The 21182-nt window shown below is 43.1% G+C and overlaps 2 protein-coding genes and 1 pseudogene across 3 annotated transcripts in view; 1 reads left to right on the top strand and 2 right to left on the bottom strand.

The window, feature by feature from the left end:
- The window catches only part of LOC129341925 (cytochrome P450 2K6-like), a 35689-nt gene extending 31266 nt beyond the window's left edge, over nt 1-4423 (bottom strand). Inside the window, exons 1-2 of one of the 2 annotated variants that reach the window (XM_054997284.1) lie at nt 4166-4423; nt 1808-1993 (exon numbers count right to left, since the gene is read on the bottom strand). In XM_054997284.1, coding sequence (XP_054853259.1) covers nt 1808-1990 — 183 coding nt within the window. In that variant the 5' untranslated portion in view covers nt 1991-1993; nt 4166-4423. Of the gene's footprint in view, nt 1-1807; nt 2069-4165 lie in introns of both variants that reach the window. The other variant, XM_054997281.1, reaches the window with a different exon arrangement.
- Nucleotides 4424-6115: 1692 nt separating this feature from the next.
- LOC129341933 (cytochrome P450 2K6-like) overlaps nt 6116-21182 on the bottom strand; it is a 29839-nt gene continuing 14772 nt past the window's right edge. Inside the window, exons 4-9 of the mRNA XM_054997295.1 lie at nt 20613-20773; nt 17590-17763; nt 10643-10790; nt 8106-8290; nt 6726-6867; nt 6116-6337 (exon numbers count right to left, since the gene is read on the bottom strand). Coding sequence (XP_054853270.1) covers nt 6150-6337; nt 6726-6867; nt 8106-8290; nt 10643-10790; nt 17590-17763; nt 20613-20773 — 998 coding nt within the window. The 3' untranslated portion in view covers nt 6116-6149. The remainder of the gene's footprint in view (nt 6338-6725; nt 6868-8105; nt 8291-10642; nt 10791-17589; nt 17764-20612; nt 20774-21182) is intronic.
- LOC129341951 (E3 ubiquitin-protein ligase MARCHF2-like) overlaps nt 7491-21182 on the top strand; it is a 33211-nt pseudogene continuing 19519 nt past the window's right edge.

Genomic DNA, 21182 nt, shown 5'->3' with positions numbered 1-21182 from the left:
AACATCTCAGATATCCAAGGTCATTTTTAGTGAGCTTCAAAGGAATAGATCACCCCAGCTGAGAGAGGGAGAAACGAAAGTGGCCTACTCAGCCTTTGCAATATGAAAGCAAAACATAGTATCAGCAATGTGGATCTCTAAACCCATGACAGGGAAATGGGGCTAGATAGCAGAACAGAACCCATATTGGCTTGGATGGGGCTCAGACATGACAGTTGGACTCAAAATTCCTTAGTTTTTTCCCATTGTGATTTTCATGGCTTTTCTTTTCAATGGGGAGAGGACCAATTGGAGGCTCTGAGGCAGCTGTTTTTGCACTTAACGGCACCAAAATCACACAGAACATAGTCCTCCTTCTAATCTAAAGAACTTCTAAGTTAGAAGCAGGTTGAACGGGGGGTGGTGGCAATTTTACAGACACTTCCTGCAAAGTAGACATATCTCAGTTCAGGGGTACTAAGTTCTTTCTACCAATTCCTAAAATGTCTGACAGGTAACAGCCAGCCACCAAGACAACTTCACCTAGCCACTGGCATTTAAAAAAAAACCAAACCCATGTCTGCATTCATCTCATTTTCCTACTCTTACAGTGACTGACTTTTTTTTTTACATTTCTACTCTTTATTTGCCTTCCTTCTTTTGTTTGTTTGTTTCCTTTCAGAAATTGCAGAAGTATTCCACTGCAGCCCCCACACAAATCTGCAACATCCTTTGCACTTTCATTATTCCCTCTGGGGGTTTTCCAGGAGCAGCAGAGATTTTTTAAAACAATGTTACAAAAATTGCAGCAGAGTGTCTTCTGCCAGTCCTTGAAAAATCCTCAAATTCAACCAAATTGGGCAATTCAAGCAAATTGGGTAATGTGTTTGAGTTCTACAGACCATTGAACAAGCCAGTCTCCCACCATTATATGAGCAAAATGTGCAATAGAACAGCCATTACTAGCATGCAATTCGAAATAGCTTAACTCGCCTGACTTTGAATGTGTAAGAATGTGTAACTGTGCAGAGAACAGCTTAGATAGCAAGGTAGGAGAAGTTGGTAAACAAAGCTGGTTAAAACGAGCTAGACAAGGAAGAAAGGAAAGTTTCCCTTACAGCTGAGAGGAGAGGGTGGGCTTTTGTCTCAGCTAGAAGGTGGGCTTTGTTTCAGAAAAGGGCTTTGTCTCAGTAAGGCAAGATATAAAAAGAAAGCCCACTTAACTCAAGTGGGCTCAGAGTGTTTTACTTGAAAATCTGTACTCCTTTATTCCTTGAAATGAAAGTTTTTCCTCTTTCAACATTCTCCAGAGCAGTGCAGTTATTGGGCAAAACCGCATCAGGTAAAACAAACCAGCTATTTTCGCAAAAATGTATTTGGTTTAAATTGAAAGAGGAGTATAATTTTGTTTTGCCTGTTCTGGAAGAGGCCTCACAGTTCTCTGTTAAAAAAAACTACAAATCAATTAAAAATTCAGCCAGCAGACACCCATGATTTCAAGCTTGACTCTAACTTGACTCTTAAGAGATGAACTGAGGTGGTTTGCCATTGCCTGCCTCTGCGTAAGTGACCCTGAATTTCCTTGGTGATCTCCCATCCAATTACTAACCACCGTGGGCACCGCTTAGCAGGCAATATTTGATGAGATCAGGCTTGCCCAGGTTTTCCAAATCAGGGCAACGCATCAAATACATTTTATGAATGCATAGGTAAGTGACATATATTAGTTTGAAGATTAATGCTTCTGTTTAGAATGGAAATGCTGAAGGTCTCTCTTGCAAGATCGGCCCAACACAAGGATCTGGAACAAAAAGAACAAGAAGCTCACCTTTAACAGGGTTCTGGAAGGCCTCTTAAGATCCATTAGGTGGAGGTTTCCTATTATTGGCAATGGTTTTGGTCCTGGTGGAAGATTTTGGCTGCTGCTATTCCAGAAATTGCTCATTTTCCAAAGGAATGCAATTGTAAGGACAAATAGGAAAAACACAGAAATAGGATCCATCCAATCCATTTCCTGATAATGAAAAGTTGTCTGTCGGGGTTACAGCAAAACTTGCAATAGAATTTGATCAAGGATGGTGTCTGCCAACTGAAATGAACAGCACAAATTGTTCATATAGACACAACTCAGTATCTCACAAATCATTTAACTTATCCATGTTATGGGAACTATTCCCCAATTTTCTATGTATTCCAGCTATAAAAACCCTGTATATGATGAGGTGGATGGTGCATGATTCATCAAATGAACAGAACAGGTGTAAATCCTCTTGACTCCTGACTGAAGGTTTGTTACAATATTATCTGGAAGGTTATTCTAGTTAATTATAAATAGGGTCCAAAGTGTACTGTAAGGATTCCCCCATTTCAATCTCTCTAGATACCAGGAATGCGGGGGGAAGGGGGGTCTGCATATTTTTGTAGGAAGAAATGGGTCATTTTAATGTTAGCATTCTGTATTCTTTATCTTTGTTATAAACATTTATAAAGCAATAAATAATTGTTGCACTTGTGCACGAGTACTTAAGAATATGTGGAGATGATGAATTTAGAATATTTAGCACCTTGCTCAGATGATTCTGTTCTTACTTGGAAAACCAGTTTCACAGTGCAGTCCTAACCAGAGTTATGCCTAAACCGAGTTTCAGAGGGCTTTGACTGGAGTAACAGCTTAGGATTGCACTCTCAGAAGGTGATGTTCAGAAGGTGCTGTTTGGTCCATAGACTCTGAAATATGGTGGCCCTATAGAGATATATATTCTGTCTCCCATGATGTTCAGTATTTACATACAGGTTCAGAAAAAGGTTGTCTGGAAATTTAGCATGAAGTGTCACTAATATGGAGATAACACCCAACTCTTTCCTTTTTAGCTGGGTAAGTGGAAATTCGGACCCTTTGTCTGAAGATAGTAATGGGTCGGTAATAGCATAGCCACATAAACCTCAATCCATCACTATGGCAACTGTTTTACTAGTCTAAAATAAAAGGTAGGGAAGCAAAACAATGATTTGGCAATGATTTTTATTATGATTAATGTTGATAACAGCTTCAATATACACAGCATTTGATAATCCTCATTACAGGTACATAGCACTATAACAAGGATCATGAACATGCCTATGATAAAGATGGAAAGGAGAAAGACAGAGTTGTGCCCTGTGACTGGGTGGCTGATCAGGAAGGTGACTGCAAGCCAAAGTAATATACGAATGGACAAAACCATGGAAAAAGCACCAAGGTGATCAGATGTTTTAAGAAAAGATTTGCTTGTATCTTACCATTCCACTCAGCCAAGTCTGAGTGGAAAGAGGCTGTAGCGATGCCTACGGAAGACTATTGTGAATGTGCGGAGTCAGGTTTATCCCAGTTCCTCCATCTTACATCCAGATTGCTTTGCAGGCTCAGACTAAACATTCTTCACTGTTTTGGCAACATGTTTTTCTCTTTAAAATAATTTTTAACCTTAATATTTATTTTATCTAATCACGGTGTCCTATTATTACATTTTGAAGTGGGAAGTTCCTGGTACAGGGTTATTTTTTAGGGAGGATAGCAGCTGCCTTCATATCGGATGTTTCCCACTTACTGCTTATTAGTTGCCCTTGAATGCATCGCTCCTTTCCCTGACCAAATATGGGAAAACATGCACACGCGTGTAGCTGTGTAACTTTCGTCTTATAAGTCCCAGAGAGCCACCCCACTGGTGAACCTCAGCTCAGGACGAACCGCGGAGCTCTGCAACGGGCCAGAACCACCCGTTGCCATTTTCTGGGGTTCCTGACAGCAGCATATAACTTATTCTCTGTTCTGTATTTGTTAATTTCTTTCCTGTGAATTAGCAGAGGGATTCAGTAAATCTATTTTCTTTCAACACTCATGTGATTATTGTCTTCAAATCCAAAAGACCCTCTGTGGGAAAGACAGAGGCTTTCCCAAATAGCTGTCATGGAACAGCCGAGGCTTGCTGGCAGCTCTGATTCCTCAGAGGGAGGGCAGCTGGATTTCAGGCCTGTCAGCCACCAGCCAGCCGCAGCTGAACTCTCAGACGGGGAATCCCAGCCTGGAGGCCATGAAGCTTCCCCTCCCCACCCAGAGCTGTCAGTTCAGACTCAGCCAGCTTCCTGATCCCCTCCAGGATCCCAGACCCAGGAGAACAACATCAGCACTGACACCGAGGAGACTTACAGGTCCGATGTAGATCAGCACGCCTCAGAGCTCTGAGCTGATCGGCCTTTCCAGAGGGAGGAGGGACCTCATTAGAGGAAGCAGCTGTTGCAAGCTGACGTAAAACTCAAAGCATAAGAGCGTGAGGGAGGGCCCCTTCAGTGCGGCTTCAACGAGTTCTCTGAATTACTGTCTTGTTGCCTGCGCTGGCTTATCAGATTGTTTCTCTGACTACTGACCTTGGCCTGCCTTTGACAATGCTTTTGAATGACGGACTCTGTTTATTCAGCCAACCAAACCACTCCCTGAGTAATAATACACTCAAAATCCTGTTCAATGCAAGTGTTATTTCAGTTATTCAGTATCGGTTTGTGCATACCATTTCTACCATATATCACACCCTTATCAAATATCCATATAATCAGTGGTGCAACCTCTCATAATCCTAACGAAAGCATTCACAAACAGTAATATATCACACTGATCACAATTCAGTTGAACATTTCAAGTGCTAGAGTCAAGAAATTCATAACTAGTCAGAACAGTGCAAAAAGCACTATTTTGCACTAACTTGTGCAAAAGAGCGGGTTCCCCTGTATAGCCAAAGGAGAAGGGTCCAATCAAAGTCCAAAGGTTAGTATTGCTGTAGAGAAACTCCTTCAAAATGCTTTACTTGCTCCTAGATTATAAAACCAAGAAGCACTTTCATCTGTGGAAACAACCGACTTTCTCATATGGTTTCTTTATAATCTAGGAGCACGTAAGCACTTTGAAGGAGTACAGCCATACTAACCTTTGGACTTTAATTGGGCCCTTCTCCTTTGACTATACAGGGGAACCTGCTCTTTTGCACAAGTTCTGAACTGTTTGAGTTTTTTGGACTATTCTGACTAGTTATGAATTTCTTGACTCTCTCACTTTAAATGTTCAACTGAATTGTGATGAGTGTGATATATTACTGTTTATGAATGCTTTAATTAGGATTACAAGAGGTTGCACCACTGACTATATGGATATTTGATAAGGGTGTGCTATATGGTAGAAACGGTATGAACAAACTGATATTGAATATCTCAAATAACACTTGCATTGAACAGGATTTTGAGTGGATTATTACTCAAGGGAGTCATTTGGTTGGCTGTTGGTTTCCTTCAGCCCCCGAGAGCCTCTCTGATATTTCGGCTTTTGTTATCGGTCAGCAGTACTCTGCAGACACCAGCTCCTGCCTGACGCAGAACAAATATCTTTCATCAAAGGAAGGCTTGATACATGCCAGAGCAGAAAGGCACAAGTTAGTGGCTGGGATTCAATGGGAGCCAATGATTTCTGCCCACAAAGAATGTCTTTCTTATCTCCCAACACACCCGAAGTTGTGCTTTGTGGGCAAAAATCCTTCTGCCCACAGAAACACCCTATTGGATCCAAGCCAGTATGAATAATTCTCTACATTTCTTTCTCAATGAAAGATTGTTTCACACATAAGGCAGCTGGGTTTGCTTATTCATTCAATGAACTGTGGGCTTTACTTTATAAATACTTCTCAGACTTAAAGCAACATAATTGCTCAAAAAAACTTCTTAAGTTAGTGGAATAGGTAAGCAAATCCTGTGGCCTTACATATTTCTGAGACCAGTCTGATGTCCAGAACATAGCATTAATGAAACATACTTGTTTTCTCCAGATAGCTACTACTAACGGATGGATCTCACTTGGAAGTCAGTATCACTGTAGCCCTACTGGTTTGTTTTTGTGATTCAAAGACATCTGACATGGGTGAACATAAGCAATCACAAGACACAAAAACATGACTGCTTTTCTCTATACATCAAAACGACTCATGAAGTGGGGCCGTTTTGAATAAAATTGAACTAGTTTGTTGGGGCTTCACAGACAGGTGTATGAAGCACAAAGGTTTGTGATTCAGCACAATTTGAATCCTCTGAAATGTCCTTGGCAGGCATGAAAGGAGGGTGTTGTGCACACGAGAGATAAGCTTGGCTGGATGCTAAGCACGTGGCAAAGCACAGAAATGGTAGGGTATGGGAGGCGCAGTAATCCCGACTGCAGGGGTCAGGTCCAGGTCTTCTTTAGACATCCCAGGGGCTGGCTGGAAAACAAATCTCTGCAGCAGACTTGCAAAGAACAGGAAGAGCTCCATTTTGGCAAGGGTCTCACCAGCACAGATTCGCCGACCTGTAACAGTGCAGATGTGGCAGGGAAGCCCTGTTTATTTAACTTCATTATTATATCATGTTCCCTTTGATACGATGCCCCATAATAATTTACCTTAAAGCACCAAACAGCAACTATGAAAGCAGTCTAAAGTTCATGGTGCCTGACGAAGAGCGCCTTGAGTCTAAAAAGCTCACACCCTGAAAATCTAGTTGGTCTCTAAGGTGCTTCTGGACCCAAATGTTGCTAAAGTACATAACAACACAAAAATTAAGAGAACTGAGGAATAATGCTAATCTTGAGAGAACAAGTGGGAAATGACCATCTAGGATGTCATTTTTCCAAGTGAATGGACTTGGATACCTGATCTATTAATTATACCCACAGTGATAAGTACAAAAGGAGTTACCTGCAGAGAAAGGCATGAAGGCATCTCTCTTTACAAACTTTCCTTCAGAATCAAGGAAATGCTCAGGGTAGAATTTAAGGGGCTTTTCCCACTGAGATTCATCATAAAGCACGGAGTACAGTAATGGAACAATACGAGTTCCCTGCAAAGTCAAAGTGATGTATTATCCAACAAAATTAGGATGGCTGATCAAGGACATAGCTATAGACAAGCATTCAATAAAAGCTTTAATAAATGCCATCTCACATAGTGGATTAGCAAATTTCATTGCACGAGGAATTATCTTTAATGAAGAATGAAAAATTTAAAGATCCTGAAGAGAAACAGAACATGATTCAGTCCATATCAGTTGTGTTTAATCCCCCATTATTTCCATTAGACATTTAAACTAGCACTTAGAGTCTGATTACAAATTAAAACAGAACTCAAGTTCTACCTTATCTTTGTAACTGTGTGTTTGCTCCACCCTGTCTCCTGTATTTAAAATACCTAGTGTCCGACAGCTCTGACCACGGGTTTTCACAAGTACAACAGAGCCCCTGATCTTAGCCAAAACACTTAGAGGTGAAGTGCACTGCTCTGGCTGCAATAAGGGCTTGTCCTTGCCACCACCCTGGGAAGATGGTGAGGTCTGCTGGTCCTTGGCACAGAAGGGAAGCAATGAGAAGGGAGGGAAGAGGTAAAGAGGGTCTCTGGTGGAAGGGATGGCATTTGGGCTGATCATTACTTCACATCAAGCTGCTGAAGTATAAGGATACTGTTGCCATGACGACAGACGACTACTCTCATTTTCCTGATTTGCTATGCAATTGTCCTGGAAGTACCATGCTATCAAAGTCAGTGGAAGACTCTGACTGCAGGCTGTTGCAGCACATTACCCCGGTCACGGCCAAGGATAGGCAGCTGCTCTCCACTGTGATCAAAGCCCTGGAGATAAAGAATGATGGCCTCATCTGTTGGACCTGTCATGGAGGTGGAAGGAGAGAGGGCCTGCTGTCCTCTTTGCGATTGCACCAGCCCTAGGGTTGACAGGTTTGTTGGGCTCCAAACTGGAGGATGGAAAATGTCTTGGGGTGTGCACTTGGGGAGGGGGGTGTACTCACCGACTTAGACCATTTCTATGGAAAATACTCCCATGCAGGGGCCTTCCCTTCATTATCGACATTTCTTGCACAACAATGAAGGGTCTGGAGTGAGCGGGATGGGCTAGCTCTTAGATATCTCCTATTTTAAATAATGAGCATAAGAATGGCTTAACTCTGGCTCTGGCTCTGAAGTTCCTCAGCGTCTCCAAAATATGCTCTTTGTAAAGCATGGTATGCAACAAATGAACAGATGTCAAAAGAGTGAAGAATATAACAGTTGAGTAAGACCGATCACCTTCGGAATGAAATAGCCTTTTAGAGTGACATCCTCGGTGGTGGCACGTGGCACGTTCATAGGGACAATATTTGCAAACCTCTGAACTTCATGGATTACCGCATCTGTATAAGGCAGTTTTGATCGGTGTTCAATTCGAGGCTGAGCAGACCCGACCACCTTTGCAATCTCTTCTTGGACCTTATCTGAAAAAAAAACAACTAAAATAAACTTCAACCACTAAAGTTAGATGAAAGCTCCTTGGACTGGAAGAAGTCTTCAAATTTAAGCCAAAAAAAAGTAGGGTATAAGTATTTTAATAAACAAATACTTAAACTTTGCACAGAGGAGTGGTAGAATTCAAAGAGAAACTACCCAGTTATGGCGATCGTAAAGTCCATTAATCTTATCCTCTAGAAATGGGTCTCATGCTATGCAACTAGTTTTTCAAAACAGACATCAGCAGTGAAAAAACAAAAGAAATGCTCCTAATGACTGGAAATGAAATGTCCAACAGCATTTGGGGAGCTTCTGGGGAGTAGAGAGAGATAGAGAACAATTTGGAGGCTGTTAGGAAGTTTTAAATTTGGGCACTGAGGTGTAAAGACTTTAGGGAATAGAAATTTCTCTCTGGGAATCTGATGCAAGGTTATAAGATTACAGCAACCTGGAATACGGCATAAATTACTAAAATGCTTTGATGTACTTACTTCATTTATCGAGTGGAGACTCAAAGTGGTTTACATCTTCTTCCCTTCTCCCATTTTATCCTCTCAACATCCCTGTGAGGTAGGTAAGGTGGAAAGTGTGTATCTGGCCCAAGGACACTCAGAAAGCTCCCATGACCAGGGCTATATTAACCCATGGCTGGGCTCAAAGGCTTTCAGGTATTCTTGGGCCCCCTCCAGCATTTCACCCCACTACAGCTGACAGCCTGGCCCTGGTACGGTAGATACTAGACTGCAGTACATAGCCCTATATCCATTTTGAGGGTCTCCTGAACAATTTTATTCACAATTTTTAAAATATTTTATTGCGCAAGTAGAAAAGCACATTTTGGGGGTATAATTGTTCAATACAGTAAAATTTTGAAGTGAATAAAATGTTTATTATTTGTTAATATATATATAATTCACAAATAATTGTTTTAATATAAAAGACAATTGGTTTCACTTCAATAAGTGACAATTTGTTTCACTTCAAATATGGGAAACTAAATTGTAATGAGTCTTTCCCAGCAAAGAGTTTGTGTGTTTTGTTTCATTTCCTAAGTTGCAGCACCAGCAGCAGGCAGCAGCAGACAGGCACTGGGCTCACCTTGCAGGGAAGCACCTTGTTTTCCTAAATAGCAGTCACCATCAGATCCTATGGGAAGAGAGCCCTTATGACATTAATTATGGTATTAATTAACTCTGTTGGCAGGAAGGGGGAATGAGCACAAAGTGCATGAGTGCATCTCCCCCAGTCACTACTTGGGCAGTGGCATTGTCTACCTTGCAAGGAGAACCCTCTCACTTCCCCACCTATCAGCTTTGGAAACGTTTTGAAGGGAGACTTCAGTCATAGGCTGCAATTCAAAAGACACTTCCCTGGGAGCGAGCACTATTGAATACCATGGGATTTACATCTGAAGTGATCTGCTGGGAGGGATCTTGGGTTTTTTTGCTGTGCTACCCAAACAGTGGTCTGTCTAACCTGCAGCAGTGGGGCAGATGAAATCACTTTAAGGAAAAGTGCCACAGGACGTGGGTTGGGGGGAACGGCCTGTTCAATCAATCAAACTTGATAAAAGTCATGGAAAGTTTGAATCATATGCAGCAATGCTAAAGACACTTCCCTGGGAGTAAGCAAAAGGAATCATGGCATCAAATGTATTGGCATTATAAAAAAAGAAAAACTGAACAGAAAGCAGGGTTGTTCTGATGCCACCACCTCCCCCCCTTCCATTATCCAGCTTGTTTCTCACCACGTGCACCTGCTGACATTTGCTTTCTTCAGGATCCGTTATTGTTGTTGTGTGTGTAATATAACTGAGAAAAAACTTGGTGGATCAATGATTTAGAGGGAGGACTGTGTTCTGTGCAATTCTGGTGACACTTTGTGCAAAAACTGGTCCCCCAAAGTGCCTGGAAGCCTGCATTACAAACGATGGGGCCAAATATCATGATAATGAAAAACAAAACAAAGGGATTAAATCCAAGCCAGAAATGCCCCAGCCAGAAATGTACAGTAACTGCGCATAAGTGGTATGGAATCCCTGGATTTGAAAATAAAACTAACAATTCTTTATTTCTACTAAGCAGCAATAATGGACGAAAGTAACGTTAGCATGGGAGCCATGTAAACTGTGGAGGTCAAAAGTACGAAAGTTCAAGCCGTTCACAATCCATTATACCAGCTGGTGAAAAACATATAATTCAACCATGCTTCCTGTTCTCCCTCATTCAGGTACCCTCCAATGGCAATCAACTTAATATTTCTTTCTATTCTTATTGCTATGCATAACTGGAATTGAGCTATCCTAGAATAATGGAAACCAACCAATGGAAAGAACTCACTCTGGATTTCAGGGTACTTCATCATCAGCAACAGAGCCCAACGCAAGGTAGTTGAAGTGGTCTCTGTGCCTGCACCGAATAAGTCACTCACAACAGCCTTTAGGTTTTCATTATGGAAAAATTCATTAGTCTTGTTCCTGTTCTTCTCCTAGGAAACAAGAAGAAAAAAAAGGACTAAAACTAAAAGGTCAGTGTGAGTAAAATACATGTTTGAATATCAAAACAAGACGTGTGTATTTCATCTGTATAGACAGGTGAGATCCGGGTTATTGGATTAAATTTGTGTTTCTCTGCTTTTGATCATTAAAGAAATAAATGCAAAGAGTGCCCCATGAATTTTAAAACATTGATAGAAACAGAAAGCACTGATAGGTTCTTTTATATGGGCTCTTTAACGCATTTCGGCATCTGAAGGCAAACAGATTTTTTAAAGTTTCACACACATTTCAATTAGCAAGTAAAGGACTCTGTGACTGAGAGGGAAGAAATTCAAACAACAATCAGAGAGAATTGAAACCTATAGCAGCAGCTATTTTGAGATTACTTGTAGCAATTTTGTTCTGCATTAAACAAAAATTTGTTGTATAGAACAATCTACTGTGACATCGTTTTATAAAACTCAAAAATGCAAATATTTTATCCATCCTTCATCTCCCCTATCCTTCTCTTTGAACTTAAATTTCAGTAGGCGGAATCAATCCAATTGTCATTTTATGATATGCATAACGTTACTGAAGAACTTTAACTTGCTGAGTCCTACAGTTAACTTTTGTTTCTCATTTCAAAGAAGTGTTCCCTATTTATTTATTTCAGAACTAATCTCAGAAGAAATACAGCACGTCTGCGAAAAGCAACATAAAATGTAATAAGTTAAAAGAATGTTATACTAATAAAGTTCTTGTAATGTTATACTGCGTCATTTTCTTACAGCATCATAACATGTTTCTCTGTTTGGAGCTCTTCAGGTGATAATCCTCCTAAGGCCTCCTTGAAAAGGAGCTTGGTGGATGGAAGCCTATGAACTCTATACTCAACTGATGCCTGTTCTTTCATATTACATGGTTCTAAAAGGGAGTGTCTGACTGTGGAAGTTGAGGGAAGGCAGTTCCAACAGCCTTGATATGGGCAGTAACTAGTCTAATGTCGCAAGAACAGCACAAGAAAGAGAACTTCTTTGAATAATCTGCAACACCGAGGGCAGAGAAGTTCTGCAAAAATAGCACACACAGATCTTTCTAGCTAGGGTTGCCAATTCTACCCGTTCAGCTACCTGGCAGTCACCTTTCTTATTTCATCATCGTGTAGGGCCTGGAAATGCACCCACACTTTGAACTGGGCCGTTTGGGGCCCAAATTGGCCCAGTGCTAAATGTGGGACTTGGAGGACTAGAGGTGGACATGGACCAGGAAAAACCCACTGGTTGTGGGTCCATGGTTGTGGGCCACCAGTCAGCGGGAGCAAGAGGGGATTTAAATGTTAAAGTGCTCCTGGCGCCACTTGCCAGCAGCACAAGGAGCACTTAACACCCCCCCCCCACTCCAGCTGCCTGGTGGGCCCACCAGTCAGCTGGAGCAAGAGGGGATTTAAATGTTAAAGTGCTCCCGGCACTACTGGCAAGTGGCTCTAGGAGACTGTAACGGACCACACACCTACAGAACAGCAAAAAGTCAATGGGTCCATGGAAAATGGGCATCCCATGACCTGCCAGTTCGCAAATGCTGGACCAGCCTGGTCCATGCAAAATTTTGGTCTGTTTTCTGATCCATGCCCACCTCTATGGAGGACTAAAATGCCAGAAAGGTTTCTTCCTGGACCCTCCAGGAAAAGTCTCTCTGACTTCCACATTTGACCTGCCCAGGGGTGGGCAAAGGGAGAGACTAAAACTTTCTGGCACAGGGAGGAGGATCTCTGGCTGATTTGAGCTAGAAGATGAAAGGAGCTGAGAGCTGGATCCTTCCAGGTGATGAACACTGGCCATGTAGAAGTTGGAGATCTGAACTGTGAAAGGCATAATTACTTCTCAATAAGCAGAACTTTCTGAGACAGAGAAGCTGCCTAAACATGAGCTGTAATTTACGCATGTACAACAGGAGGGGTAGCGGAATTGCATTTTTATCCAGTTCCTTTGTTTTTATCCTTCCTTTCCTTGGTGCTGTACTTCATAAATCTTTTTTAAAATTCCTAAATGCTGGCAGCTGTTCTCTGTACCACATAGACTCCCACTGCTCAGTGCTACCTAAAACAGGGCTGGTCTGTTGGCAATTTGCTGATCCCCCAGTGGTGCATAATCAACACTAGCAACAAAGCCCATTGTGGGGAAAAATACAACGGGGTCTAGAAAGGGGAGGGTGAACAGGCAGGCATTCCCTGCTCCTTTGTCACTGATCCCAGCTGCATGAAGGCAGCGGGGGAGACGGGGGACGGAACATGGCCACCTCCTCTGCACCTTATCCCGGCCGAGTGAAGGGGGGTGGGCATTGCCCCCTGCTCTTTGCCTGATCCTGCCCAGGTGAATGGGGAGCGGGCATTGCCACCTGCTCCATGCTTCATCCTGGCCACATGAAGGGGGGATGGGTATTGTCACTTGCTACATGCCTGATCCTGGCTGGGTGAAGTGGGGGTCGGCTTTGCCACCTGCTCCACTCCTGATGCTAGCTGGGTAAAGAAGGGATGGGCATTGCCATCTGCTCTGTGCTGGATTCTGGCAGGTTGAACGGGGTGGGAGGGGTGGGCATTGCTTGATCCAGACTGGGTGAAGGGGGGCAAGCATTGCCTCATGCTCCGCTCCTGATCTCGGCCGGGTTAAGGAGGCGGGCATTGTCACCTTTCCCTCGCCTGATCCCGGCAGGTGAAGGGGAATGGGCATTGCCAACTGCCCCACTCCTGATCCCTGCCAGGTGAAGTTGTCGGTCTGCATTACCTCCTGCTCTGCATCTGATCTAGGCTGGGTGAAAGGGCATAGGCATTGCCTCATGCTCCACTCCTGATTCCAACTGTGTGAAGGGGGCGGGCACTGTCACCTGCTCCTTGCCTGATTCTGGCCGGGGGATGGGGGCAGCCATTGCCACCTGTTCCACTTCTGATCCTGCCTAGGGGAAGGGGGAAGGCATTGCCACCACCTCCACACCTGATGCCAGCTTGGTGAAAGTGGAGGTAGGCATTGACATGTGCTTTGGTCCTGATGCCACTTCGATGAAGGTGGGGTGTGGTCATTATCACCTGCTCCACTCTTGATCTCTGCTGGGAGAAGGGGAGAGTGGGCATTGTCACCTACTTTGCTCCTGATCCAAGCTGGGTGAAGAGGGGATGGGCATTTTCATCTGCTTCTGTCCTGATCCCAGCTGGGTGATGGCAGTGGGCAGGCATTGCACCTGCTCCACTCCTGATTCCAGCTGTGTGAAGGTGGAGGGCGGTTATTGCCCTCTGCTCCATGCCTGATCCCAGTTAGGTAAAGGGCTGGCAGGCATTGCCACCTGCTTTGCTCCTCATCCCAGCTGGTAGAAGGAACTTGAGGAACTTCAGGGTTAACTCCTCCGCTCCAGATCCCAGGTGAGTGAAGGCAGGGGTTGGGTACTGCTACCTTCTTCTCTCCTGATCCCAGCTGGGGGAAGGGCAGGCGGGCATTGCTGCCTGCTCTGCTCCTGATCCCAGCTGGGTGAAGGTGGAGGGCAGGCATCGTCACCTGCTCTTTTCTTGATCACAGCTGGGTGAAGGCGGGGGGCAGGCGTTGCCACCTTCTTCACTCCTGATCCCAGCTAGGTGAGGGTGGGAGTTGGGAATTGCCATCTTCTTTGCTCCTGATCCTAGCTGGGTGAAGGGCAGGCAGGCAGGCATTGCCACCTGCTCTGCTCCTGATCCCAGCTGCTTGAAAACAGGGGACAGGCATTGCCACCTGCTCCACTCCTGATCCCAACTAGGTGAACATGGAAGTCTGGAATTGCTACCTGTTCCTCTCCTGATCCCAGCTGGGTGAAGACAGAGAGCAGGTATTGCCACGTGATCTGCTCCTGATCCCAGCCAGGTGAAGGTGGGAGGCGGGTATTGCCACCTGCTGCGCTCTGGATCCCAGCTGGGTGAAGGCAGGGGCGGGCATTGTCACCTGCTCCACGCCTGATCCCAGCCTGGGCTTTCTGCTGTGGCGTGCTCTCTGGAGACCTGGCTGCCTCTTTTGGGCTTCCCTCCACAGCAGTGCCCTCTGGTGGCGCACCAGGTTAGGAAGTGAGTTGTCTTGAATATGCTTAGCCTTTTATATAGTAGGATAAGCTTTTGAGAACCATTGCTCTCTTCGTCAGATTTCATCTGACGAAGAGAGCTGTGGTTCTTGAAAGTTTATGCTACAATAAAGTTGGTTAGTCTTAAATGTGCTACTGGACTCTTTACTATTTTGCAACTACAGACTAACATGGTTAACTCCTCTGTATCTCTGTAAATTGTGTTCCATGATGTCGCTTCTAGAAAAACTTGGAAATGACATAGGGTAGCTCTTGGATTCTCTAGAAACTTGATTCCTAGAGCAACCATAGCCTGTGACAGCATCATTTCCTTCAATCCATCAGTGTAAAACATGATGAAATTTACAGGCACATTGAGAAAATGTTACATCCTCTCTTTTTTCCCATCAGTCTGAAATGTTTTCTGCTAAGGTCTGGTGACAAACCTATTTTCTGTCTAACTTGTTCCCTAAAGAGATCATCGTCGTTTGATTGCAATTTTCTCATTTGTTAGCAGAACTCCTGAAGTTCTCCAGAAATTTGAAATCCGAGGTACTTCATGCAATCATCATTGCCAGTGCCAAAGTTCTCAAATGTTCTCACAAAATTAATGAAAATGCTTCTACCTCACTACCTTTTTGAAAATTCGGGAACCTATTCATGTGTATTCTGCAAGTATTATTGTGTGCTTCTGGTATCCCTACCTCAGCCTGTACCTTATTTAATCTAATTGTACCTTCTGTGCCCAATAGGATTGCCAGTCCCCTGCTGGGGGTGGGGGATCCCCTTCTCCCACCCCCACCCCCACTTAGCTGACTGGTGGGGGAAAGGGCAGGGGAAAGCACCTCTGGGAGCGCTCCTGGGCAGCGCAGCACACTCCCACATGCCACAACTGCCCAAAGTGGGCCCAGATTGGGCCCAAATTTGCCCAGATCAGGCCAAGATTGGGCCTGAAGTGGCCCAAATGGGGGCGCTGCAGGCCACAGCAGCACTCCCGTGCTCTGCAGTGGCCCAATCCAGTCTGAAACGGCCCAAATTGAGACCAAATCAGTCTGGATTGGGGCTAAATCGGCCCAAATCAGGCCCGAATTGGGCCATTGCAGAGAATAGCAATGCTTCCGTTCTCTGCAGCAGCCTGATATGGGCCAGATTGGCCCAGTAAAGGCCCAGGTCAACCCCCTGTGGAGTGCAGGTGCGATTCCAGGGTGGCCTGTGACCTGTGCGATGACATCACTTCCCAGATGTAATGTTATGGCGCAGACCAGGAGTGCACGTGTGTGGGAAAAGAAAAAAAAGGAAAGGTAGGTGCCAGGCCTCAAGCTTTCTGGCCGGGGTTTTGATAAACCTGGCAACCCTGCCCAAGCCTGCCTTTCTCTCGGAGCCGGGGGTTCCCAACATTCTGCCTGTGGACACCATTGTGCCCACTTACACCTTTCCTTGTGCCCACCACGTGTTTTTAAAAAGTGGGTTGGGCCAAGTGGAGCTTTCGCCAAGCATGGCTTGTGATTGGCCATTGGTGATATAATTGACTGTGCGGATTTTTAAAAACATTACTTTGGCAGAAGTTGCTTCCATAGCACAAGAATCTTCACTGTGTGACTGAAGGTAAGCTGTAATAACCATTTTGTGACTGGTGCCACCTCCTGCAGAAGCCATTTTGTGACAGCCATCTTGTGGCTGTGCCTGTATCAGAATTCCAAATGGGCCCATCGACTTCAAAAGGCTGGGGCATTTCTGCCAGTTTTGTCTGTTTGTCTTGCTACATTCTAGCCAGCTCTATAGCTTGTTATATTTTAGCCTGTTCTTGTGGTATTTTAGCAGTTTAAAACTCACGTTGTCTCTGTTCACTTCATTCTTTAAATTTTAACATTTCCAATTCTTTTTCTATACCTTCTAAAGATCCTTGATCTCCTGAAGCTGAAGGCAAAATTTCCTGTGCCTCAGATTCCACTCAACTTTTACTTTTCTTTGTACCCATTTGTTCCACATTTTTACCTCAGAATTACTCTTCTATCCACTTCTAAGAGATTTTTTTCCCTTAAATAATTTCCTAGTACCAAGAAACTCCCAATAAAATGTTCTTAATTTAAAAATCCTTAATTTTATGTCAGTTAGGACTAAATTACATGACTGCCTCCTCTTTTATTGCAGTGATTACAAAAGGGTGGGGAAAGACCCAGAAGGGATGCATTGTGAATAGCTGACATCACTTGACCCTTTCCCTCCTGCCAGTTTCCAGGCTCAGTCTGGCAACCCTAGTAAAATGTCCTACACTCCACCTCCCAGAGCAACCATTTTCTCCAGGGAAACTGATCTCTGTAATCCAGAAATCAGATGTAATCCAAGATTTCCAAGCCCCACCTGGAGGTTGGCAACCCTAGCAGAGAGGGAAGGAAGAAGATAAAGAAGTCAAAGAATAAACGTAAGGAAGGAGCAGCATCACAAGACAGATGACCGATGGAGAGTCAGAGTCTTTTCTCTCCAAACACCCACCAGACCTGTTAAGTCGGCAGATTTTGCTTTCCAGGCTACATCTAATATGTCTGTACTGAGAGTAAATAACCTATTGTTCCAATAACAATAACAATTACTAAAAGTATAGAAATCCCAGCTGGTTTGGTAGGCTGTTCTCTTGTAAATCTAAACTCCTAGTTGTGCATTCACATGCAAGTGTATTTCAAAATATAGGTTTGAAAGGTCCACCTGTTGTTAGTTGGCATGTTTAGAGACTGTTACCTCTTGCTGTCGGATTAGAAAGGCATCAATAAAGGTCCTCTGGTCATTCACGTCCAGTTCTTTGAGGCGTTCTATGAAAGTGTCCTGTATGAAGTTGGACAATTCCATCTTGTTCTTAATGACAATCTTGCGACCCCCGAAAAGAAAGCCCAGAGCAGGAAACATGTTGTACAGCTAAAGGAATAACAGATAAGAAAGGGAAAAATTAAGAAAGCACCAAGGCTAAATAGTGAATCTTAGGCAAAGTTTAAAGAACTTTTTAAATTAAAATATTGTTGCTTCTTTTCTCAGAGAATGAATTCAGAAGAATTAACCCCCCCTTCGTTTTAGTGCTGTATTCTGTGATCCAGCAACCCAGGCCTTCCTTAGTGGTTGCCCAACCAAATACCAACTGGGTCTGATCCTGCTTAGCAGTCATGAACTGATGTGATCAGGCTAGCCTGGGCCCGTTTATAGCTATTAAAATTCCAGCCTCAATCACTAAATGGAAAACTAGGTACCATAAATTCCTAGGTAGCTGTTTCATGTTATGCCCCAGAAGAGCTATCAGTGGTGTAAGCTGTATATTTATTTTCATATCTCTTAACCCTTCCTGAATCATATTAATGTATTGTGCTCCGCCCTGAGCCCGCTGTTGTGGGGAAGGCGGAGTATAAACCCAATAAATTAAATTAAATGTAGATTTTTTTAAAAAAAACTATTTTATTTTTTCCAATTTTTTTAACAACAGTACATAAACTTTTAACACCAAACTATTGAACATTGTAGCTACTATGCAAGATATTAAGATAAATCACTTAATATACAAAGTTATGTGCCATATACTATTAATATAGGAAAAATCCTTTTTTTTTTTGTACAGAGCTATTGATATAAGCATAGTTAGTTACATATTCAAGAAAGGGGGACTAAGTTTCTATATAAGAAGACTGATAGTTGGGATTATTCATAGATGTTAACTGATTTCATGTAGGATTTAACAATACAACAGCCCCTCCAGAATTGTGGGAGGGAGTCGTTATGTTTCTCAAATCTCCAGTACCAAACTGAGGAGTTTGTAAACATTTTTACTAACCTATATGGTATAAGGTACCATCTATAAATCACCTTTAGGCCGTTCTCTCTAATCACCCCGTATTTTTGTATACTAGTACACATTTTAAAAAATACTTGACTATATCTTATCTGGGACTTCCGACTTTACCGCTCTTGCCCATCTTTCGCAATAGATATGCCTAGAATTGTCCTGTTCAAGCAGGCTATGAATAGTTGAAATATTCCCAAGGCTTTATTTTCTCTTCCTTAAAGGAAACTATCCTTCCAGACTTGCCTTTGTCCATAATGCAAATTCCCTGAAGATGTAAGCTGGACTAAACTTCTTACTGTTCATTACCACTATTAAAACTAAAAAAAACTTCCCATCAACTATTTTATCTGATAGTCCCAGACTTGATCCAATACCAGTGTGATTATATCACCTCTGCTTTCCTTCTGTCACGTCTGTAACCCCTACATCCATGTCATTGTTCTAAGGGATGCTAATTGCTAATACTGTGTATTGTCGAAGGCTTTCACGGCCGGAGAACGATGGTTGTTGTGGGTTTTCCGGGCTGTATTGCCGTGGTCTTGGCATTGTAGTTCCTGACGTTTCGCCAGCAGCTGTGGCTGGCATCTCCAGAGGTGTAGCACCAAAAGACAGAGATCTCTCAGTGTCACAGTGTGGAAAAGATACAAATGACCTACATCTTTTCCACACTGTGACACTGAGAGATCTCTGTCTTTTGGTGCTACACCTCTGAAGATGCCAGCCACAGCTGCTGGCGAAACATCAGGAACTACAATGCCAAGACCACGGCAATACAGTCCGGAAAACCCACAACAACCAATGCTAATACTGTGTTTTGATTTACATCCGTGTCATTGTTCTAGGGGATGCTAATTGCTAACACTGTGTTGATTCAATTTCATATTGCAAATGCTATGTGCATCACTTTCGTTTCTCCCTCTCCCAGCCTGAGAATGCAGCTAGGTAATCTCTTCCTCTCACGGAACTGACCTTGTAGTGTCTGAAATGTTACCGTTTCTTTCTGTCTTGTCTAGCTGATGAATAAACTCCCAACAAAAGTTTCCCAGGCTTCTTCCCGCTCAAACCTTGTGGGTTAGGGAGGAGGGGGTGTTTGAGTATTTAGACCTGTACTTTCCTCAAGGCTCTATTCCTTTCAGAGAAGCTGTACTGCTTAGAGGCATTCTATCTTCTAAGTAACCTATGGACCTGTATATAGAAAAGATCTCATTTCTGAATAAAAGCTATTTGTCCAAGAACCTGTGTCTTGATGCAATGCTCCAGGGATCTATCTGCTGTTTCCTGTCATCCATAGCCTGACACCTTCCGGTCTTGTCTTTTTAAGAGCATATTTTAAGAACAGTATTTGACTGAACCATGATACCTTCATCTTGGACCGCCATTTCATGTCTTCCTCTGCTGTCTTTAGTATAAAATTATCAAATTACATGATAATTAATTTAAACCTAAATACCTAATATCTTCGGTTATTAGAAGTGTGGGATTCGGCTCTGGGAACAGGCAAAAAAACTGGATTAATGCAACTGGGCATAATCCAGCATTGCCAGTTCCCAAGGTTGAACTCCTGATCCTGGGGCCGAAATCTGACGGCCCAGATTATTATGTGTGCTTATACCACCTGTGAGCCTATGCTACCACTCAAGTATCTGCAGTATGCTGAGAAGTGAACTACCAACTAAGCTCCAAGTACTGAAAGCTAGCTTTGTTATTTTAATGCTATATTATCTGCTGAAACTATACTGGCTTTTTAACTACTTTATTCTATTTCTAAACTAATAAAGCTTTCTCTACTTTTACACAGTAGTACTACTTTGTGTGTAAGAATACACTGGAACCCAGGAAAGGTTTTCTGGCAGTTTTCCCAGGTTTAGTCCCTGCCTGCAATGTATGGAGCAAAATTCCAAACAATTATTTAACCTGTTTAAAATGGTTAGATTACCGTGACAGAGGGACTTCCAACAAGCCGGACATTTTGATTGACTAAGTTCAGTAGTCTTACAAATGTGGGATCTTCATATTCATATCGCTTGCCAAACAATATGGACACAATAATATTGGCGGCAGCTGCGTTCATGATTACAGTTGTCTCAAATGGTTTTCCTGTTTAAAAAAAAGTAGCATTTACTTTGGAAAGAACCTTATTTTTGCTCTTCACTGGCAAAAGACCCCCAGTAAAAGTCAACTTAATTCACACTGGAATGGTTCTAATGCTTAGGAGAAGACAGAAATACCACTTTCCTGGAGCAGGGGAGGTCTTTCATGGCTAGTTCTGCTTCAACCTGTACTTCCTCTTCTATTGATACACATTCATAGCTGACATGGATTTTCACGCTCCCATGTTTTGGGCAGGTATTTGTCTTGCTGGAACCAATTTCTACCATAAGTGCCATGCACGTCTGCCAATTTAAATGCTTATTCTGAACCCTCCTTTTAAGATACTTCATTTATATATTTTTTTTTAATTGAACATTTGTTAAGGGTGAGCTAGGGGTAGGGATGCCTTTGTAAT

The sequence above is a fragment of the Eublepharis macularius genome, chromosome 1, assembly GCF_028583425.1.
Source record: "Eublepharis macularius isolate TG4126 chromosome 1, MPM_Emac_v1.0, whole genome shotgun sequence".
Classification (NCBI taxonomy): Eukaryota; Metazoa; Chordata; class Lepidosauria; order Squamata; family Eublepharidae; genus Eublepharis; species Eublepharis macularius.
The sequence above is the reverse complement of the archived record's forward strand: the minus strand, read 5'-3'. Positions and strand labels throughout refer to the sequence as shown.